The sequence below is a fragment of the Trifolium pratense genome, linkage group LG6, assembly GCF_020283565.1.
Source record: "Trifolium pratense cultivar HEN17-A07 linkage group LG6, ARS_RC_1.1, whole genome shotgun sequence".
Taxonomy (NCBI): Eukaryota; Viridiplantae; Streptophyta; class Magnoliopsida; order Fabales; family Fabaceae; genus Trifolium; species Trifolium pratense.
The window spans coordinates 9,945,699-9,970,964 of NC_060064.1; the positions used below are offsets into that span (position 1 = coordinate 9,945,699).

Genomic DNA, 25,266 nt, shown 5'->3' on the forward strand with positions numbered 1-25,266 from the left:
ATTTTTTTTTACAATCCCGTTTACCCCTTTTTATTTAAAATAAAATATAGTAATGCATGTTTAATTAAACTCTCTTAATAAAACAAAGTCTAGCTCACTCTTCATAAAAATAAAAATTTGGTCCGTCTATTCCAAAATATCATTTTTTTTGTCACAAATTAATTTTTGTTTTGGAATTTTAGTCATTTTTTAATGATACGACATGTCATTTCTAATGTGAAAAGAGGGTTCATGTTGCTTCTTATATATATATATATATATATATATATATATATATATATATATATATATATATATATATATATATATATATATAACAAACATTGTATTAATAAGGAGTACAAATTTTACGTTATAATTTTCTTTTTTAAAACTAATTTTATACCGTTAATCAATTTTAACCATGTATTTCATCAAATCATTCCACTACATCCCACTTCAATTATATGACATGGAAAAATTTTAGATTCCTATTAGATGTCAATGTAAAATTAATTTACACCGACAGAGCATATTCGTTAAACTCTTTTTAATTATAAAAAATTTAATATTAATATGTTATTTTTTAATTGCATTTTTACCCGTGCTTGGCACGGGTCCGGATACTAGTTTCTTTTATAGTGACACTCATCTCAAACCAAACATTTTTTTAAGAATAATGACAATTACTTCATCACCAAGTAATTAATGAATTTTGGAAAAAAAAATTCATATTTCCCATGTGGTCACATAAAAAATACCTTCCAAAAATGTCTAAAAAATCATAATGGCACATACCAAAAAATGACCTCATAAGATGCAAGCAAAATGCATCTAGTAATTACTCCACCTACATTCTTCACATGGTGCCAAAAGATACTGTTGGCAAAGCACAAATGTGAAAGGAAGAACATTGTTTTTCATTTGGTATGAACAGCTCATAAGTTTGCTATTATATGATGTGAATGAGATTCCTAATGATGAGTTTTGTAGTTGCTGGAATTGTAACCTTTTTGTATGTCATCTGTACAACACATGAAAAATGTTTGTATCAATAATTGAAGTTTAATATGAATGATTAGCATAATAATAAAATATTCACAATATAGGTAGGCATAATAAAGTTGTTGAGAATTTTAGTGAACTTTTTAGAGTAATAATAACGTGTTAGGCGTCCCTGAAGGAGTAGCTCAGTGGTACGAGGGATGAGACACAAAACGAGTTTTATATAGGAGGTTCACGGTTCGATCTCAGCTACTAACATTTCTGATTTCCCTCTCCCCCTATTTAGTAATGTCATAATATTATTGTGCGAGAGCCAACGCGGATTGGCGCAAGTGGTCATGAATCTAGAATTGAAATCTCATATTTTCAATGGACGTGATTTCGATTCCTTCTGAAGCCACTAAAAATTTCGCTTGGTGTACAACCCTTCTCAGGCGCTAAGTTTTCGGCCTGTGCAGCAACTGTACCATTGGCGGCCTGACCTATATAGGCTGTAGTAAATGGGTGCATCTCCATACTACGATTTTTTTTTCTCATAAAAAACAATATAAACATGAGAGAGTCAAACTTTTGTCTCAGTTAATCTCTTTTTTGAGATGAGATACTCAGAATGTGGATACAACAGAGAAAGGTCACAAAAGTCGAATAGAATCTTAAGAGATTGGCATCAAACAGAATGAAACAGGCAAACAACAATTATAAGTATGCGACTAGATATTAGGAAAATGGACTAAATTTGCATACATGGAAGAGCATATCTTGATAATAAAGACTTAAATCAGTGCATTGAAAACTAATATCAGAATGATAAGATAAAGTTGCAAGAGTAGATTATGTAAGATCACTCACCTAAGTCAGAATTTACAAGCTACCAAAAGCGGCATTCCTTTGCTGTTCTGTACGATTTGCTGAAAGTTTTTAACTTTTCAACTGTTTCAATTTGTCAAGTACAATCTTTATTGATGGTCGGATAGAACGAGTCTCTACGGTGCATGTTAATGCAATCTTTAGAAGCCCCATCAACTTTTCCTTAGGTCCTGATTCCCACAAAGTTGACGAAAATAGCTCAGAACAACGACCTTCAGTCAGTAGCAGCTCCGCCCATGGTACAATATTGAATCCATTTCCATAACTGGAAAACGATGGATCAAGAGACCTTTTTCCTGATATCAATTCTAATAGCACCACACCGTAGCTATAAACATCGGCCTTATCGCAAACCCTACAAGTGATGGCATATTCAGGTGCAACATAACCAAACGTGCCGGCCACATCGGTAGTGGCATGAGTCTCGGATACCTCAAGCAGCCGTGCCAAGCCAAAATCGGACAGGTAGGCATTTAGATTTCCGTCGAGTAAAATGTTGCTAGGCTTGATATCTCGGTGAATTATTCGAGGAACACAATCATAATGAAGGTAAGCAAGGGCCTTGGCAATGTCTTTCGCAATTTTGTAAATAACCGGCCACTTTACATTTTTCCCTGACCGTATAAAACCTTCAAGGTTTCCACCAGAGAGGTAATTGTAAATTAACAACATTTCAGCTTTTCCTACATAATAGCCAATTAGAGTCACAAGATTCTTGTGTCGAATTCTCCCAAGCGTCCTTATTTCTGTTTCGAACTGTTGAATGCCTTGAAACCTACCTATTGACAGCCTCTTTATGGCAACAAAAAAACCTGGGGATAGCTCTGCCTTGTAAGTTGACCCGAAGCCACCTGTGCCGATTAGATACCGGATGCTGAAATTTCCGGTAGCTGTGACAATATTATCATAACTCAATTCTATTGGAACAATTTGAAAGGTTACCACTTCTTGCCTTCTGATGCTGCTGACCCGAGTAATTTTACTCCTTCTAAAACAAATAACCAACAGTCTTCCCAAAAGTATGCAGAGAGCCACAAAAGCAGAAATGGCCAGCGCAATAACCACGGTCTTTACTTTCCTCCCTCTACGACTATGTGAATTATTGACTGCAAGAGGAACTAGGAAAGGTGGGTCAGAGTATGGATCAGGGCAAGAGTGCAAGTTTTTATTCCCTATATATGAATTGCAATCACTCGGGTGTTGAAGATATGGAATATGACCGGAAAGATTGTTGAAGGAAACATTTAGTTGAACAAGCTTCGAAAGAGCAGAAACAGATAAAGGTATTTCTCCAGAAAGGTTGTTGTGGTTTAGTAACAGAATTTCAAGACTTGTTGCATTTGTCAAAGTTGTTGGAATTGTTCCAATTAGAGCATTGTGAGATACATTCAAAACAACAAGCGACGTCAATCCACCAAATTGGTAAGGAATTTCCCCTGTCAGATTGTTTCCTCCTAAAAGCATCCATTTCATGTTTTTCAGGTTTCCCAACTCATTTGGCAGTGCTCCTGATAGTTTGTTACCACTCAAATCAAGACGCTGAAGCAACGCCAGCTCACCTATACTAGGTACAATTGATCCATCAATTTGATTATATGCCGCTTCAAAATCCGTCAACTGCAGGCAGTCAAGAAACAATGCTTGAGAAATTTCACCAGATAGTTGATTCGCACTCAGGTTAACTGACAATGTCTTCAGGTCATTACAGTTTAAAACTAGTCGGTGTGGAATAGTTCCGTTGAATTTATTATTATTGAGAGACAGCATGTAGGATACATTACGAGTAGGAATAAAAAGATCATCTCCAAGAAAAAACAACGGTAAAGACCCTGCGAAACTGTTCCAACTGAAATCATGGCTAATGACAATAGTCTCTTCGAAACCTGATCTGATGAAAGCATTCTGTTGAAATCTCAAAACAGGAATGTTAAAGTATGCATCATTCAGACCCTCCAATTCTAGAAAGTTAAGTTCTAGGGCAACGACACTTCTCAATTTACACCTTTCTTTCCTAAATCCCGGAAGCAAACCAGATATATTATTCCTGCTTACATTGAAATACGTCATACAAGGAACCCGAAGCTGATGCAGAGATAGGTATCCGACTAAATTGTTAGAACTCAAGTCCAAGAAAGTCAAATTCTTACACATCCCCAAATTCTCGGGCACAACACCAGTAACATAATTCTCAGCCAAATTGAGTATTCTAAGAGAGCATGAATCTGTCCATCCAGCAAGAGGCAATCGTCCACCGAGATTCGCTCTAGGCGCCCACAAAAGCCGCAAACTCGAAAGCAACAACAATTCATGAGGAATTTTCCCAACAAAAGCATTATATTCACCTCTAAACCTATCATCCACCAAACTCCCCTCACCATAACCGTCACGATCTTCAAACAAATCAGTAAGCACAAGCACAGACAATTTCAAACAATTAGCTAGCTGTTTAGGGATCCTTCCAGTGAGACTGTTTCTAGAAACATCTAAAACTCTAAGTTCAACAATATTCCCAATCTCATAAGGGATTTCACCTTCCAATATATTACCATCAACCAAAAGGGTCCTCAAGTTTCTACATTTCCCAATTTGTGGTGGAATCTCACCCCTCAAAAAATTATGAGACAGTTTCAAATACTTCAAAGAATCACAACTACTAGAATCATTCAAAGGAATGGAACCAGAAAATTGATTACTAGACAAATCAACAATTTTCACATTCCTAGTAAAAACCAACCCATTGGGAATAGAATCAGAAAAAGCATTACCAGAAAGATTAACAAGTTTAAGCTTTTCAAAACAACTCATCTTAAAAAAAGGAACTTTCCCTGAAAAGTTGTTTCCTTGAACCTCAAGAACCTCAAGTTCCCGGAGATTAAGTAAACTCACCGGAATCTCACCGGAAAACATGTTTCCCGGAATAGACAAAACTCGAAGCTGAGACAAATCTCCAATAGAAGCTGCCAATTCACCGCCGCGAAGACCGGTAACATTAAGTGACGTCACTCTGCCATCTCCACCGCCGCAAGTGACGCCGTGCCAGTTACAGAATGTAGAAGATGAAAAATGGGTCCAACCGGAGAGAAGATTTGAAGGGTCAGAAGAGACGAAGTGTTTGAAAGTGAGAAGAGACAATGCGTCGGTGGGAATGGAAGGATTGAAGGCATTTGTGTGATGGGTTGTGAAGAGAAGAAAGTGAAGAAGAAGAAGAAGATGAAAAAAGAGAGACATTTGTGAAAAAGAGAGAATGAAGATGAAAAATGAGTTGGGTTTTCTTTCAAAGATGGAAGGTTTTATTGTTAACCATGTTCTCCGGCGTGATTGCCGGAAAATTGGGGTCCGGTGAAGTTGAACGGTGGGTAAGTATGTGTGTGAGTGACAAGGCAACTGAAATTACGTTGAAAATGAGACTAATTAGTAATAACTCATTTCGAGCCAAACGGTAACATAACATATATTAAATCCTCTCTTTCTCTTTTTTTTTTTCTTTTGTTTTCTTTCCTAATCTCTCTATCTCTCTTAAATTTCACACTCTCTTCATTCAAAATAAAGAAAAAAAATAAAGATTCCCGTAAGAAAGGAGGTAGACGATTCTTTTGGATGGAAAATGCTAAACAGTGCCCCGGGGCGGGGCACTAGTTAAGGATATAAATATAGAAGTTTTATCTCATAAATTGTGCATTCAATGTTTTAATGATGTGAAAAATTATTCTCTCTCATCATTTACTTTATCATTTGTTTCCTGTTTTAGTATGTTTAGTTTAACTAGTGCCCCAAGGGCACTGTTTAGCATGACCCCTTTTGGATATATATGATGATGATATCATGATATGATGATTTTTCTTTACAATTATATATAATGCATGTTGTCCTGTAAGTCTAGTTTAGTTGTCTGGGACATTGCATTATATATGCATGAGACTGAAGTTCGAATTTCAGCCACCCTATTTATCCATATTTTAAGAGTAAAATTTCTAACAACTAAACTACTTGACAAAAAAAATTGGACCTAGGTCCTCTACATTATAAAAAAATAATGTGTGTATATATATAATCTGGTAAATTAACTTAGATATTATATAAAAAAGTATTGGTTATTAGATCAAATAAAATTATTGCTTGTATATATAAAGAGCGATCGGTCGTCTACAAATTCCAGCTCAACCGGTAAAAATGTCAAAATTGCTAGGTCGGACGTCATGATCAGAGTTCGAATCATGGTCACTCCACTTTGTGTGTGAGATTTCAATGACTTTGTCATTTCATCTATGCACAAAAAAAATAATAAAATAAATAAAGAGCGATTGGTCTTAAAAATAAAGGATTTCATTTTTCCTAAATATTTTATTAAAATAATGTTTATATATATTTTTATTTTTGAAGAACGTTTCCGATCATATATATATATATATATATATATATATATATATATATATATATATATATATATATATATATATATATATATATATATATATAGGACAAAACTTACATGCATTTCCATACATGCATTTCTTACTTTTCCACTCACAAAGAGGTGGTTATTTGTGTTTTTTCATTTTGAAAAAATAAAAGAATTTTTTTTTTTAATAAAAAAAACTACTTCTTTGTGAGAGGAAAAGTAAGAAATGCATGTAAGTTTTGTCCATATATATATAAAAGGAAATGCATGTATGTAAGTTTTTAAAGCATCAGAAGAATGCTCTTTAAAGCTTCAAGAGGGGACTCCCAAATTTTTATCTTGGTATCATTCGCCGAACCCAACTTAGCAATATATATATATATATATATATATATATATATATATATATATATATATATATATAACACATTGACAAAAACACACAGACTAAGGAAGTTTATTTTTTTTATTAAAAATTATAAAATGTGTCTGTGTAATTAATGCATAACATTGGAATAAATTACTCCGTCCGGTCCTTTTTATAAGGAACATTTTGAAAAAATTACACAAACCCATGAAGCACATCGTAAATAGTTATTTTCATTTAATACTCTTATAAATTTAAATTTATTCCATGTATACTCTTATGTAAATACTATTAATTCAACTAACTTACTTATTTTTAATATTCTCCATCATACTCCCTCCGGTCCTTATTATAAGGAACAATTTGGAAAAAACACACATACCAAGAAACCTTATCTTTCTTAATAAAAATTCTAAAATTTTACAATCTATTCCAAAACTAACCTTGGTGTATTAATTTATCCTTAGGGAAGATATCACTCTAATTAATGCATAACTTTGGAATGGATACAATTTAATAAGGGTAAAAATGGAATTGTAAGAATAAATTTAATGATTGTTTCTTATAAAAAGGACCAAATTTTTTTTCCAAATTGTTCCTTATAAAAAGGACCGGAGGGAGTAATAAATAAGGGCATAAGTGTACATTTTATACAATTTAATAAGAGTATAAAAGGAATTATCTATTTAATGAAGAATAAATTTAAAGAGTATTTCTTATAAAAAGACCAAAATTTTTTTTTCAAAGTGTTTCTTATATATATATGGACTTTTTTTTAAGCAATATTTATGAAAATTGTTATATAGCGTCTTTGGGACACTAATTAAGCAACCTAAATAAAGTAAAAATATATTGAAACTTGTGTAATCAACTTCTTAAAAATGTAGAAAATGCTATTTTTAATGTAAAATTTTTCGATTTTTTTCCCTTAACTAGTATCTAAGGGTATTAGTTAGCATGACCCTCTATGTATTTACGTTTTAGGGGTGGGTAGCTCAACCGATTTCCCTTAACTTGTTTTAGTGCACCAAACAAGATTATCATTTTATCATATTCTGTCGCCCTATCCTGCGCACAAAACGGACCCTAAGCAATTAAACTTGGATTGAATAAAATAAATGGATTGAATTTGGTGTTAAATAAATTTTTGACACCTGGTGTTAGTGAATCCTAACTCATGTTTAAATATTTAATATAATTTAATTTAGAGAAAAATGATCTTAGTGAACTTCGTAACACACCTTATCCAAACCTTTTACATAAATAACTAGACGAAAATGACAAATTTGTGTGTGCCACATAAATGACTCAATTGATTCAACATTGATGAAGAATCAGATAAAAATGAAGGCAATTGTGATCAATCTGCCACATAGCTTCAAGACCATGTCGACTATTATCACATTCTTGTGTTATACAACCAGGACTACCGTCAGGTTACTGCTATAATTGAACCTCTAAAACAACTCCTCCATGAGAACCATAACCAACCTTTCCTCCCTTGCCTCGAATTAAAGATTGAGATGAACAACGTTGACGACGCTAAAGTCGTTGACTGAATCTCCACTGAATTGAATCTAATCTGAAAATTTAAACCGAATAATTAAACATCGCATAAGACAATAAAGCAATATGTACAATGCCACACCTAGATGACGAACAACGCAATGTCGCACTTTAATACGACAAAATCACAAAAGAAAAAACTAAATATTTATAAAAATAACTTATTTGAATAATTGAAAAAGGAGAAAACAATTTAGACAGATAATTTCAGGTCAAAAATTAGCCTTAAACAGTTAAACCACATCTCTTTAGTGGATGACGAAAAAAAAGAGAAACCACTAATTATTTAAGTAAGAAAAACATAAAATTATTATATTATTACTATTAACAAAAATATTAAATTCTGAAACATACTATATGTAACGACCCATTTTTCGTATTCGTATATTTTATTAAATGTTATTTTATTTATTAATTGGCTTTTATTATTTTAGTGAGCGGCGAATAATTGTTTAGCCGATCGTAAGTTATTAGGCGCGAGAACCTTTGTTTTGGGCTTAAAGGGGCGTGAGAGGCATGGGCCTAAGCCATTTGGGCTTGGTTCATGACATGAGAAGTAGTATAAGTAGCAAGTCAAACATATGAATAGTATCATAAATTCATTTCCTTGAGTTTGAGTGAGTAGAAGCAAGATAGAGCAAGAGCTAGGGTTTTGGCTAAGAGAAAGCTTGAGCAAGAGAAGGCTTGGATCATCATCTTTGCTTAAGGTAAGAGATTAGAATTCATGATTCTTGAGTGGTAAGGAGAGGGGAGATTGTCTATGTCTCCGTTCCCGAACTCTCCCACTCAATTTCTTTTAGATTTTGATTAAGCTTTTGTATGTGAAATTCTGGTACACAGTAGACAAGTGTTGTCCACGATGTGCCGACACTTGTCGCAACACTTGTCTTAGCAGTAAGAACAATAAAACAGAGCATTAAAAACATATACTGAAAAGCATAAACGACACACATAATTGTTAACCCAGTTCAGCCTAACAGCCTAATCTGGGGGATACCAATCCAGGAGGAAATTCACTATCAGCAGTATTAATTCGGAGCTAAACTCCCCCGTTTACAACTCCTCACTTAATCCCTACCCAATGCAACTTCTACCTAGGAACTCCTAGATATGAGACCCCGTCTCACTCCCCTCAACCTTACAACCAGTAAGGATTTCAATAACAACATAATGGAGACACTCTCCTTGACAAAGATGAAGACACACTTCAATAACATCACCACCTAGCCAACGACTAAGTTCACAATTTGGAGTTACTTAAAAGCTTCCTCCAATTACAATACTCAACTCATTACCTATAGGTTTCTGAGTGAGGACATGGTGACCATCTCACAACTCGAGTGGTTCACTTTACACCAACTCTCCTAGAGAGCGGCTTAAAGACACGAAACCCTTAAAAGACTACATCTTTGATATTCTCTTTTTGCTTCAAGTTTCGGTTAATAAAATAGGGTTAGCAGCACCCTTTAAATAGCACAGCCTCGTGGGCTTTTCACAATGCTTCAGCTCCAAGAAATCTTCTAGATGCAAAATATATATTTTTACCAAATCTTTCTTTGCATCAAATATTCCTTCCATAAATATATTTGTTGTAAATATATTTTAAAATTAAATCTTCTAATCTTCTGGAAGCACAGAGATTTATTTGAAATAAATCTTTTATATTTTTGCAGCAATCTTCACAAGATATATTTTTGAAACAAATATTATATTTTCTAAAAATATAATTCCTTTAGAAAATAGAACTAGGGTTCAGCTGCCTTCTGAATCACATTGATCACGTGCGCCTTGTTGTATAAGAAACCACGAAATAATTCTTCAATCAAATCTTCGAAAGATTGAGTAGAAAATAAAAACGCTAGCTGGCGCGCGCAGAACAGAGTCAGGTGTTGTTCCAAAGTGTAACAACATTTGTCACAACACTTGGGGTCAGCACATTTGTCTCAACACTTGGGGTCAGCACATTTGTCTCAACACTTGGCTAAAATATGTTTTCGCAAAATGTAGCCAATATACAAAAACCCAACAATCTCCCCCTTTGGCAAATTTTGGCTAAAACAATATTAGACCAGTATATAGAGAGATACAGTATTACCTTTCCTTCAAGTCAACATGATCACACAACTAGGAAAGAAAGTAACACATAGTAAGACTACTTCCAAGAGAGGTAAGTAGCATCAGAGGCATGCAATAGCAGGAATAACCACATATAGCCTCACAGAGCAGATAGAGAGAAATAAACTCTCATAGTGGATTCAAAGATAGGAGAAATAAACTCCTATAATCAGAGTACATCCATTCAACAAAAGATCACCAGGGAAAAATAAATTCCCACAAATATAGAACTAGGAAAAATAAATTCCCAGCCACCAGAGAATAAAGCCAAGATGTCTCAGTATCTGGCATCACACTTGTCACTTATTCATACTACCACTCCCCCTGAATTTGTGCATGACAGAGCACAAGCATACAATGTAATCAACCATAGGAACTACAACATCCTTGTAATAGCAGAAGCATTCAATCAGAGTGATTAACGCTTAATAGTTGTTGTAGACACACATGTGTGCATTCATAAATAAGCATGTACAAGTTACCCATATTTCTATGAATGTAACTAACTAAGTCACCCATATTGCTATGAATGTGACCTAAATCACCCATATTTCTATGACTGTGATCCTAAGCATAAAAGTCATCCATATTTCTATGATTATGACTAAGCACGATGAATCATCCATATTTCTATGACTATGATTATGATCATGCCCTATGCTACAAATTTAAATGCTTTTTGGAATTCTTGCAACACATCACACAGAGCTGAAGGTAACATTTACTCCACTCAGACATAGGCCTAGAAGATTAACACATCGCAGAAAGAACCGCAACAACATACACACCAGATGTCAGCACATCTGTCCACACATCACGCAGATACCAGATGTCAGCACATCTGTCCACACAGATAGATACCAGATGTCACAGATCACTACTCCCCCTTTTTAGCCACAAATTCTGACAAATAAAGTCAGTGTGCATTAAACAAAAGAATAGAGGCAAAGAGGTACCATAGCAGTATCAGAAGTGCAAGTCACATAACAGAGAGAAATAAACTCTCACAAAAGAACCACATAGGGAGAAATAAACTCCCACATACTGAGAAAAATAAATTCTCACACATCAGATCAGGACGTCTAGATATCAGGCATGACATCACACATTAGGAACATAGCACTCCCACAACCATTAAACACACTATCAGAGCATAAGCTAGCAGAACACATTATCAAGCTAGCTACACACTACTACTCCTCCTGAATAGCATTTCTCCCCCTCAACACATGCATATATATATATAACTCACACTCCCCCTCAATACGAGCATAGAAGCATAAGAACAACAACTTCACCAAATGTAAGAACATCGGTCCACACATTTGTCCACACACACACTACTCCTCCTTTTTAGTCATAATTTTGACACACATCATACATATCAAAACACAGAGTAGCAAAAGCAGAATATCCAGAGTGCACATATTACAGACCATAGGCACATACAGGTGCTAGAAATCCAGGGCCTAGCCCACAAAAGATACGGAGAACAAAAGTAGTGGAAAGAGAACATGCGCACTTTCACCCACAATACCATGACCAAACTCCAACAGTATAGCATGAAGATCATAAGTAACAAGGCATAAGCCTATACTATCTTCATCACATCAACCACATAGTGCACAGAGCTACTACAACCAAACATAACACCATGGGATATAAATCAGAAATGGAGGAACCACATCATATCCACCACATCAAACTCCATAGTCAACACTCATAAAACAGATTTTTTTCCCCTTGTTTCCACAACATGACAAGAGCATGAGAGAACATTGTTCAAAAATCCAGCTTCTCGTAGCATTATCTCCTTTAAAACACAAATTTCTATTTCTAGACATTTTCTTCAAAATGAATGAAACATTCTCTAAGAGAACAGAAGAGATGTCAACTTTCTTCCTGTCAAGTGACATGATGCCCAGAACAGCATCCTCAATATTTGGCTCAGAGTCAACCACATTTTGGCATTTTGGTGACAGATGTTGTACACAATGTTGGAACACTTGAGATAACATGATGTTGAGACAGATGTTACAACATCTCGTACCAGAACAGACAAGTTATTCAACACAGATGAGTATTATTCAGTTTCAATCTCAAGAGACATATACCAAAAACATCTTCAACAATAGATATATTGTCATCACATAAGAACATCAAACTAGAGGTTTTAGAAACAGGTCTGAGACAGTCACTTACCATAGTAGTAATCACCTTTGATCATCACATTATCGCATATGATCATAACACATCTGAACACATATAATACTTCTCAGCAGAATGCACATCCAAACAGTCGTACCATGCTAGTTCTCTTTTTAGTCACACTTTGAGCAACAACTTTGGTCAAGTGGAAGATCATCAAGATCAGTTTCTTCTACCACATTCAAAACATCAATACTCCAAACCACCATTAGTTGATCTTCAACCTCATTAGATTGAGGACTCTCAGAACCATATAAGCATCAGTTTGGGGGATTGCAGAACAGGTTTCAACAACACTAACGGGTTGGTCCAGGATGTTTCAACATCCGATATGACATTAGACTTATGTTAGGTTCCTTTGGGGGACTCAACGACAAATTTAGTGAGGGATGACAAAGTGTCAGAACCAACAACCTTGGAAGATGACATATGCACAATTTCAACAACAATGTCATCAACAACAGCAACATTCATACTAGATCGACAGTTTGAGAGGTACATCTGACAGATGTTCCAACACTACCCACAACATTGGAACTGACAGAACCTTTATCATGAGTTATAAAATTTACCCAAGTAAATCTGGAGGAATCATCAACAACTACAAAGACATACTTCTTTCGACCAAGGTTGTCAACTTGCATAGGTTCATCAAATCAGCAATCATCTCTTTTCTTGTCATGAAGCCAGAATTTTCTTGCCAGATGTTGCAACATTATGTGGGACATTTGTCCCTTCAACTAGTCTATAGTGCAATGTGAGAGGAGATTCCCTCTTACAGACAACATCAGAGCTGATCAAAATTCTTGGATGCTGATCAAGAATAATACTACAAAATACATTGGAAATGTTGTTGGCATCTTCACATCCAAAGGCTTAGCATGCTTAGTAGTTTGAAAAATATAAGAGTCAGAATTCCATTGGGTCTTGGTACCAACAGTGTAGATAAGGTTACTCAAGCCTATAGCACTGTCAGAAAGCTCTACCTCAGCTTCAGGTTCTTCACTCCTGCCCAAAAACTTATTAATCACATCAGGTGAAAATTCAACACATCTACCCATGTCAAAAACCTTCATGAATTCTTTGCTCAAAGGATCATCACAGTCTTCAGTTTCCTGGCTTCTAGAGCTGTACCAGACTCAATCAAGTCAGTTATCATTTGCTGCCTAGTGAGAGCACCAGCTTTTGCTGGACAGATGTACCAACACCTGCTGCAACATTTGTCCCTACAAGCAGCCTTTGCTCAATATTCAGCTTTCCTTTTCTTTTACAAGGGACATCAGTGTCCACAAGAATATTTGGATGTTGGTCAAGAACAATACCACACAGTAAAGTAGGAAATGCTATGGGTAGTTGTAGAGCAAAAGATTTAGCATGTTCTAAAGTGGCATAAAAGACATAAGCACCATAATCAAACCTGGCCTTAGTTCCAACAACATAAATGAACCTAGCCAATTCTTTGGCTACATTACTGGAATGAGTGGTAGGAACCCAATTAACAACAACAATCTTATTCAGAACTGCATATAAAGGAGATAGTTGTGATGCAGAAAGTTTCATTTGACAAGGCCATTGCTTCAGCCTATTCCCAGTGATTGTTCTACAAATATTATCTGTGACTTCCAGCTCAGCTACTTCCTCATTACTTCTTCCCAAAAATTTGTTGATTATAGAGGGTGAGAAGTGAACACACCTTCCTCTCACAAAAACCTGCCTATACTCAGGGTTTTTTAGGATCATCACAATTGTCACCAACATTCACTACAAATCCCCTTACCAACTTATCAAAACAGTCACCTAGATCAGACACTGTTCTCATCAGACCTTCATTCCTTTCACACTTCTTCTGAATGTGTCACCAAATGTAGCTACACTTGTCTCCCTTTCAAAGTCTGATTTACTAGAAGGGGGTTCTTTCTTTTCAGACTCTTTTTCTTCTCCCAGTAACAGATACATTATTACTCTTTGTCCTTGGTGGACCGTAAAAAGGTTTCTTCCCAACAAATCTTGTCACCTTTCATGATTTAGATTTCTGGACAAGTGTATTGACAGTTGTCACATTTTTACCAGCCCTACTTCTGATTCTTCCTACAACATTAGCACTAGGTGTCTTATCTAGCCACTATGTCATTCACAATGACAACATCAGGATCATCACCCACTCTTTTGTCAACATAAGGTTCTTTATCAGCAAACAAAAACCTAATACTCTCATCAGATTTAGAATAACCCATAACATTATTACCAGAGTTATTATCAGTCCTTACTACTACTGGAATTCTTTCTTGCTCAGTAGTATCCACCTGGTCAGGATTATCTTGGTCATTCTTGCCTACACCAGTATCAGGTGCCACAAATGTATAAACATCTGGCACAACATTAGTCTCAAGAACAGTTTCCTTGATATACTCATCAATACAGTAACTATTGACCTTAGTAGAAGCATCAACAGCAAAATTAACATTTGCCGAAGAATTTAAATCATATTTCCCTTGATTAGCGTGCACCAGACAATGGAGAGAGAGATACAAGACATACCTTCTTTCACTTCAACAAAAACACACACCAGAGGCATGCAGCAGCGTAATTGGGTTCACCGAGCCCACATAGCACATTGACAGACAGATATAAATTCTCAGTCATAATAGATAGCGGACTCAATAGTCAGGTGCCATAACACTTGGCACAACATTTGTCATTTGTCATCAAACAATAGTCAGGTGCCATAACACTTGGCACAACATTTGTCTCCAGTTCCATAGATGTGTCAACATCTGACACAACATCCGTCTCAAGTGCCACAGATGTGTCAATATTTGATACAACATCAGTCTCAAGGACAGTTCCCTTGAGAGAATCGGCAATACAATCACTTGTGGCCTTAGTGGAAGCACCAAAGTCACAATTAACAACAGCAGGGGGTCACAAGAGAATCAACCATCAGTAGTTGATCAACTTTCAATACCAAAGAGCAATAATCCTTTGCTCCCAAAAATAATAACTTCTCCTTGCTAGAAGCAACTGAAATGCCTATCCTATGTGATTTGGATGACACTCCAAAGTGCAGATAACAATTCAACCATTGGACATAGGTTGAAGCAGCTCCAATGTTCATAATCCCATGAAGCTCTTTTCACTACAACAGAACAAGAGTTCTATGCTCTCATAGACTTGATAATATCAAGTTAGAGTAAACAACCTCCATCCTGACATGTCTTCAAGATCTCACAGCTTCAGAATAAGGATTCCTCATTAATAACTTCTCATAGCACTCTAGAGAATTATACATTCCCCCCTTCAATAGCTGCACATCTAGTGGTTGGTATACACAAGTTACTCTCCTCCAAACAGAATCTGTTTCATGGCCATAAACAAGATTCCATAAATCTGGCTCCTTTGATCAGAAGGATTCTCCAGATGTCAGATGATGACAATTTTAGCAAGTGAACTAAATTCGTCGCTAAGTAATAAAATTTATAAGATTCGTATCCACAGGGATTGTTCTTATTTTCAACTAGACAATTAAATTAAATTAGGATTAATAAATAAATTGCAAAGGGGGGGTTTTCAGATTGATTTGTAGTAACAATGACAATAATTAAAATCGCAAGAAAATGGAAACGTGAACTTTTAATAGAGAAAGACGATTAGGAATTAATTTGAATCCTCTCTTTGTCCCTAACTGGTACTCTAGGTTCTAGTCCTCAACAATGAAATTCTTATAATTACGACAATATAACAAAATAGACCGAGTCCAATTCCTTGGCTCATCAATCCCGTTTATCTAATAAAGTACCCTAATTCCTTAGGCGAAACTAATATTATCAAAAGCTTTAACGAACGTTATATTAACAATCATGCCAATTAATTCTATATTCCTATAGCAATTACGATTGACAAACAATTAATCTAGTTCCAGTATAAATCCTAGGGTCAATAGTGATTTATAACTTAAAATCAATTCGAAAGTGATCAATTAACGAAAAGCAATAAACACAAGATTCACTGAATAATTATAAGTTTTCATTGAATAAACTAGAACACGTAGTTACATGGCTCAGATAGTTTCAAAGAGAATCATCTATAATTCCTAATCTAATGAGATTAGTTACTCATAATAATAATTGACATAACAAAAGAGTTAAGAAAATTATACATGAATAACCGATGAAGATCGTGACGGCGAAACCCTAGAATAGTCTTCTTCTCTTTTGCTGCCGGCACATATTTCTCTATCCCTCTCAGGAAGTGATAATCCCCTTTTGATTTTTTTGTCATATATGTATATAGGCTTTAGCAATAAAGCAGATCAAGCCTCTCCTTTTGACACATCACGTCCTTATTCATGCATATCAAAACAATTTGTTTTTTAATGACGTGTCAGCACCTTATAGGCAGATTGCATGGCTGGTCATATGCATGTGCAGCAGCAAATCGCGCCCCCATGTGATCCTTGTAGCAGCGCGAGAAAAACAGGGGCGATAATCAGCTCAAATTCTTGCGATTTTTCTAAGTTATTTTTCTCCTTTGGTGTTTATCTTCAACTCTTTGAGGTGTCAATTTCTTCAAATATTCTTCTCTTTGATCATGTAAAACTCCTTAAAACTAACTAAAAAGCATTAAAATTACAATTAAAAATAACAATTGATCGAATGTCATCACAACCCCAAACTTGAACTGTTACTTGTCCTCAAGTGACATGTCTGTCAAAACAAAACTATTAGTGAATTAACAAATTAATTTGAATGATAAAAATCTCATAAACCTTTTTCTCTTCATCCGGCAATAGAACCACCGGTCCTAACTTCAGTGATCATGCTCAATCAACACTCTAGCTTCTAAGACTTCAATCAGATTCAGTCCAATGATCGTTCCACACAATGTTAAAAGTTCAACCTTATCTCTCACTCACCAATTCACTCAATTTGACAGGGTATTCACTCCATCAACATGCAAATGCTATTTTACCATAAGCTTGAAAAAATTCTAAACGTCAATCAAAGTAAATACATCACACACATTTTTGAGGTCTTGAGTGTTATAACTTGGCTTGGGTAAATGGTGGGATAATTTTGGGAAAAGTAGGTTAAATTGGAGTTAGATATCCACTACTATTCCTTGTTGAAAAATTACCATTATCGGGACTCAATTCATTGTTAATTAGGTACTTAGAGAACTTATCTTTCAATTTTTTTTGAAGATGCCACTATTTTTCATGATTAATGGCTCTTTATTTTTTGAAGAAAACTCAATTATTTTTGTGAGTCTCTTGTTATTATTATCTTCTTTTTTTTTTTTTTTTTTTAGTTCTCAAGTACCCCTACCCCAAACTTAAGATGTTGCTAATTCCAAAAGCAACCCCAAACTTAAAATGATGTCATGACAAGAAAATTTAAAGCTTCTACCTAACTCCAAGGAGGGCAAACAGATAAAAAATTTCAGGTCTAAAAGGCTTATAATTTGGTATGTCACCGAAAGAAAAGAGATTTATTTTTTTTTAGGCTCAAAATGGTTTAGCAACGGATAAATAATAAACAGGGTAGCTTGAAAATGCTCAGAGTACCAAACAAATGTACCTCTATGTGTGTAAATGCGAAACCAATCAACAGTAGAGAATAGTCGCAAGTTCTAGAAAATATACAAAGCATGGATACACTCATAAGATGTGAAAGAAAAAGGGTATACCGTGGAATTTATTTGGCTCAATATGCTCACCAGCTGAGGTATCTGAAAGTTGAACTAGTACACCGTGCAAAACTCCATCTTTCCTATTCGTCTATATGTCTCTTGAACCATCGCGCTTTCATGAGCAGTCACACATCAGTTATTCTTTTATGTGCAGGTCTAAGAGATTCTCATCATGCAAATTCAGGTGTTTACACACTGACAATTCTGAAAAGACATAAAAACGTTCAACTTGATAATAAACAAAGTAACATAAGGATGAAACATAGGGGATTGTCAGCAAACAACAACCATGACTGACTCTTTTTTTTTTTTGAAAAATTAAAGACTGAAAAAAAATAAAAACATATCTGATGGGTTGCCTCCCATTAAGCGCTTCTTTACAGTCATTAGCTTGACTTGTCACCAATCATTAGGGTGGCATATATGACAAAAAGAACACATCATCCTTCTTCTTCCGCTTGTTTGGTAGGAATTCCATGAACTTGACATAAAGAGTCAAGTGCTCCCATCCTCTAACAGCCAAGCCTTGGTAATATGTGCTCTTCCACTTTAGAGAAGAATAATGCTCCTTTTTCAAGTGACATTTCTTTTTACTTTCCATTGGTGGAGACTCACATGTCGCATAGAGATCAACATTCTTTACTCTTGAATGCTCTTTCATGCCATTATTTTTGTTTTTCGAATTTTCTTCTTCTACCACAATGGCATGATGTTTCATCTCCATCTCAACCAACTTCTTCTCACACTCATTTGCTTTATCCATGAGATTATCACATTGCACTTCAAATCTATCACAGAGAACTTGATTGGACCTCCAGAATTCATCCAGAATACTTTCGAGTTGTGAATTGTAATTAATCATGATCACTTGTGGCTCTTCATCTTTACTACAAGGTTTCTTATTATATTCGCAATCATGATTTTGATCACAATAAACACACCTCTCCTTTAGCTTCTTTATATCTATCTCCCTATATTTTTCTTCAAGTCTTGCTCTCAATAATTGATAACGAAGAATGCATATTTCTTCACTATCAATCAATACATTCTCATACCATATTCCTGTCATTACTACAAAACTCAAGGAAACTTTTCAGTAGCAAAGCACAATGAAATAAACATGAAGGGTAAATTTTTTTTTTTTTTTTTTTATATACAAAATAAAATAAAAATAACAGAAAATAATAAATAAAAATCCTATATACAATAAATTGTTTAGTCAAAATTAATCAACAATCCCCGGCAACGGCGCCAAAAACTTGATGACAATTTTAGCAAGTGAACTAAATTCGTCGCTAAGTAATAAAATTTATAAGATTCGTATCCACAGGGATTGTTCTTATTTTCAACTAGACAATTAAATTAAATTAGGATTAATAAATAAATTGCAAAGGGGGGGTTTTCAGATTGATTTGTAGTAACAATGACAATAATTAAAATCGCAAGAAAATGGAAACGTGAACTTTTAATAGAGAAAGACGATTAGGAATTAATTTGAATCCTCTCTTTGTCCCTAACTGGTACTCTAGGTTCTGGTCCTCAACAATGAAATTCTTATAATTACGACAATATAACAAAATAGACCGAGTCCAATTCCTTGGCTCATCAATCCCGTTTATCTAATAAAGTACCCTAATTCCTTAGGCGAAACTAATATTATCAAAAGCTTTAACGAACGTTATATTAACAATCATGCCAATTAATTCTATATTCCTATAGCAATTACGATTGACAAACAATTAATCTAGTTCCAGTATAAATCCTAGGGTCAATAGTGATTTATAACTTAAAATCAATTCGAAAGTGATCAATTAACGAAAAGCAATAAACACAAGATTCACTGAATAATTATAAGTTTTCATTGAATAAACTAGAACACGTAGTTACATGGCTCAGATAGTTTCAAAGAGAATCATCTATAATTCCTAATCTAATGAGATTAGTTACTCATAATAATAATTGACATAACAAAAGAGTTAAGAAAATTATACATGAATAACCGATGAAGATCGTGACGGCGAAACCCTAGAATAGTCTTCTTCTCTTTTGCTGCCGGCACATATTTCTCTATCCCTCTCAGGAAGTGATAATCCCCTTTTGATTTTTTTGTCATATATGTATATAGGCTTTAGCAATAAAGCAGATCAAGCCTCTCCTTTTGACACATCACGTCCTTATTCATGCATATCAAAACAATTTGTTTTTTAATGACGTGTCAGCACCTTATAGGCAGATTGCATGGCTGGTCATATGCATGTGCAGCAGCAAATCGCGCCCCCATGTGATCCTTGTAGCAGCGCGAGAAAAACAGGGGCGATAATCAGCTCAAATTCTTGCGATTTTTCTAAGTTATTTTTCTCCTTTGGTGTTTATCTTCAACTCTTTGAGGTGTCAATTTCTTCAAATATTCTTCTCTTTGATCATGTAAAACTCCTTAAAACTAACTAAAAAGCATTAAAATTACAATTAAAAATAACAATTGATCGAATGTCATCATCAGAGAAAATGTCCTTGACATTTAAGCTTGATCTCCACATAAAGAATTTGAATGAGATACCTTTATCAAGCTTACACAGGAAAAGCAAAACACACATCTGCACTACCACTTAGTTAGATCAGAAATAAACTCACCCAAGAAGTCAACCATAAGTTTCTAGTGTCAAAATAAATCCAACAAGATTCTGCATACTGCTGGTCAGATGTAGCAACATCTGGGACGACATCTGTCCCCTTCTCAGGTACCATAATAATAGATCCTTTATCAAAGCCACTGGAGGTTGGCTTTTAGGGTTAGAAGCAAAAATAAATTGCTCACAACTTCGTTCAGATCTCTATTCAACAAACTCATATATGAGTGCCTTTATGAGTGGACTTGAGATCACCCTCAAGTATCGTTGGCATCTCCAACAAGTTAGTTGAACCTCACCAGAGGAGAACAGAGTGTAGCACACTCAAAAACACCAGGAGTTTTCCCATCATATATGTATGCAGCGGAATTCAAACCAGAAAACTCCTCAACAAACTTCAGGCACACCATAATGACCTTTGCACAAACTCCACACTTCAGGTGCAACAGGTTAACATAGGTTTGAAGATAAATCAAACCATACAGAAGCTCAAACATCAAAGCTATACACCGTGCCATGAATAGTCCATCCTCCACTTCTAGGGACCATTCAAACAAATATGAACTTCTTCAAGTTCAAACAACTTTTCAGTATTCCTTACTTGTTCATAACCAGAAAGTATCTTCCCTAGGATCTCACCCAGATACAGAACAGGATGCCTGCTCTGATACCAATTGAAATTCTGGTACACAGTAGACAAGTGTTGTCCACGATGTGCCGACACTTGTCGCAACACTTGTCTTAGCAGTAAGAACAATAAAACAGAGCATTAAAAACATATACTGAAAAGCATAAACGACACACATAATTGTTAACCCAGTTCAGCCTAACAGCCTAATCTGGGGGATACCAATCCAGGAGGAAATTCACTATCAGCAGTATTAATTCGGAGCTAAACTCCCCCGTTTACAACTCCTCACTTAATCCCTACCCAATGCAACTTCTACCTAGGAACTCCTAGATATGAGACCCCGTCTCACTCCCCTCAACCTTACAACCAGTAAGGATTTCAATAACAACATAATGGAGACACTCTCCTTGACAAAGATGAAGACACACTTCAATAACATCACCACCTAGCCAACGACTAAGTTCACAATTTGGAGTTACTTAAAAGCTTCCTCCAATTACAATACTCAACTCATTACCTATAGGTTTCTGAGTGAGGACATGGTGACCATCTCACAACTCGAGTGGTTCACTTTACACCAACTCTCCTAGAGAGCGGCTTAAAGACACGAAACCCTTAAAAGACTACATCTTTGATATTCTCTTTTTGCTTCAAGTTTCGGTTAATAAAATAGGGTTAGCAGCACCCTTTAAATAGCACAGCCTCGTGGGCTTTTCACAATGCTTCAGCTCCAAGAAATCTTCTAGATGCAAAATATATATTTTTACCAAATCTTTCTTTGCATCAAATATTCCTTCCATAAATATATTTGTTGTAAATATATTTTAAAATTAAATCTTCTAATCTTCTGGAAGCACAGAGATTTATTTGAAATAAATCTTTTATATTTTTGCAGCAATCTTCACAAGATATATTTTTGAAACAAATATTATATTTTCTAAAAATATAATTCCTTTAGAAAATAGAACTAGGGTTCAGCTGCCTTCTGAATCACATTGATCACGTGCGCCTTGTTGTATAAGAAACCACGAAATAATTCTTCAATCAAATCTTCGAAAGATTGAGTAGAAAATAAAAACGCTAGCTGGCGCGCGCAGAACAGAGTCAGGTGTTGTTCCAAAGTGTAACAACATTTGTCACAACACTTGGGGTCAGCACATTTGTCTCAACACTTGGGGTCAGCACATTTGTCTCAACACTTGGCTAAAATATGTTTTCGCAAAATGTAGCCAATATACAAAAACCCAACAGTATGTGAGTATGATGTTCTTCATCATCACTTTGTATGTGTTAATCACTAGTTTGATTTCATGAAAAATATGTATGTGTTTGGATCATTTTTGGAAAGTTTATGAAAGTTGCTTAAAACTCAAGTAATTGCCATGATTTTGATTGTTAGAGGTATTTGGATGTTTGGAAGGGATGATTAATGTTCCTTGATACCATATATGTTTGGAATGGCTGTTTATATGAATTTATAACATGTTTGAATGAATTTTTGAGTTGATTTGAGGTTAAACCGCCTTAGAAACTCAAGAGCAGATATTTTCTTTCTGGTGTAGTTCGCTAAGCGACCAGGAGTTCGCTGTAGCGAACAGGTTCGCTGGATCTCGCCAAAGCTCGCTATGAGCAGGTGATTCCCGGGTGAGGTTCGCTTAGGCTCGCTAAGCCTTCGCTCAGCGAATAGTTCGTTGAAGCTCGCCAATGCTCGCCATGAGCAGGTGACTTCCTGGTGAGGTTCGCCATGTCTCGCTAAGGCTTCGCTTAGCGAAGGCCTCTGAGACAGCAATTTTTGTTGATGTTTGTAAGTGTGGTTAGGCACTTGTAACATGGTTTAAGAGTATCCTTACATGATTGTTGATACATGTTGATACTGTTAATGCTTATTGTTAATCGTTATATGAATGATAAACGTGTATGCAATAAGTTGTAGCTTAAAATGAGCAATGTTATGTTTTGGCATTAATGTGCAATGTTAAGTGAATGTGTTAGGATTTGTGTTCCCGCATTCATAAAAGTGTAGCTTCGAGCTAGAGAATATCATATGGTTGATATGTGTATGCATACATGCATTCATGATTGTATGTGAACATTGGAAACTTGGGTTCCAATAACGAAAATGGATTATGTGTCCATAATGAAGCCGAGGATCGGATTAGATGAATCCATGAGTCCAGAGCTGCTATCCAACAGGATATAAAACTGTTTTGGCTTATCCAAGGGAGATAAGATGGTTCGGTAAGTTCCGACATATCCAGCATGATATAAAACTGTTCTTGGTCCACCGTTGGTGTGACATCTTGGTGCCACATGCATTTAGTTATGTCTAGGGATGGCATGACAGTGAATTAATTGGCATTAGATACCTTAGGGTAAATGCGCATATATTTGATAAATGGTACGTGACATTATTTGGTTGAATTGTGTTGAACTTTATTAATTGATAATCGTTTAGTGCGATGTTTTGGTGTGAGTTAGAATATGTATGATGTAGTTCGAAAGTGTAAGGTCTTTCTTATGCTCGTATGATATGCGATTATGTTTTCTAACTCTCTGCTTTGTGTTATTTGCTGGACCTTTGGGGGTTCAGATATTCAGGCTGAGGATTGTGCCGACGTTTAGACTGCTGTTCTAGCGTGGTGTTGAAGTACCTTTTGGTGAGGAGACTTAGCATAGATTACTCCTCTTAGTACTAGCTTTTGACTAGAGTTTGTAAATAGTGAATGCTCTGGTAATGTAACATCGAGTCGGGGTTTACGCTTGGATTTCATCGTATATCGGTGTTACCTTTTTGTTATGCTAGTTCTTGTATAAGTGACATCCTTAGGGATGAATATGGCTTATGTATATATATATGTATATATATGCATGCTTGGTTTGATTGGAATCCGCTGTTGCTTTTCATGTTAAATTTCATGACGCTCTGTGTGTATGCTTTGTGTTTTAATTACCGCGTGGCACTCTGCCTTTACACTTGTTGAAAAGTTTTTAAAATTACGTTTTTAAGGGTAGTATGGGTTAGGGTGTTACACTATATAAAATAGTGCAGATTTTTGAAAATATTTTATTTATTAAAGAATATTAGCATAATAACATCTACAGTACAAGTTGTTGCATTCTTTTCATAAAAAAAATAAAATAAAGTTGCCATTCTTAAATCCTATATATTAACAATGCAAACCCATTCGTCGAGAACTATTTCAGCCAAAAATCATCCAGTTTTCAAAATACTGAACTCTCCTTGATTGAGCCACTGTTTGTTTAGAAAAAATAGGGTTTTTACTATTAGATTGTACCTCAAAATTCTCATCAATGGATACATCTCTCTCTTTCTCTAGACTCCTCTCTTCTTCCACCACCACATCACTCTTATCTCCCAAAACCAAAACCCTCTCTTCCAATTTTACCCTCCCCCTCAAACTCAATCGTTTCAACCCAAAACCTCTCCGATTTTCCACTTCATCCAAAATCTCCGCCACCATCTCCGTCGGCGACAAACTTCCCGAATCCACCTTCTCATACCTCGACCCCGCCGGCGAAGTCCAAACCATAACAGTTTCCGACCTAACAAAAGGCAAAAAAGCCGTTCTCTTCGCCGTTCCAGGAGCTTTCACATCAACATGCTCACAGAAACACTGCCAGCTTATCATGTGCGATTGTTCCAGCTTAATAGGGTGTTTTAGATTCGTTTTTCAAAAGCTTTGCGCGCGTAAATTGATTCTGATTATGGGAATACTATGCGGCTTTGTTTCTAGCAATTGGGTAAGAATATATTCTGATTCTTCTTTTCTCTATAATCATTTGAATAAGACTA

The 25,266-nt window shown here is 35.5% G+C and overlaps 1 protein-coding gene across 1 annotated transcript; it reads right to left on the minus strand.

Annotated features, from left to right (window-relative positions):
• Nucleotides 1–630: 630 nt before the first annotated feature.
• LOC123888645 (LRR receptor-like serine/threonine-protein kinase RPK2) lies at nucleotides 631–5,421 on the minus strand. Its single transcript, XM_045937749.1, has 2 exons — nucleotides 1,834–5,421; nucleotides 631–1,003 (listed from the first exon to the last, which is right to left on the minus strand). The coding sequence occupies exon 1, from the start codon at nucleotides 5,077–5,079 to the stop codon at nucleotides 1,903–1,905; it is 3,177 nt and encodes a 1,058-aa protein (XP_045793705.1). The 5' UTR covers nucleotides 5,080–5,421; the 3' UTR covers nucleotides 631–1,003; nucleotides 1,834–1,902.
• Nucleotides 5,422–25,266: the final 19,845 nt, after the last annotated feature.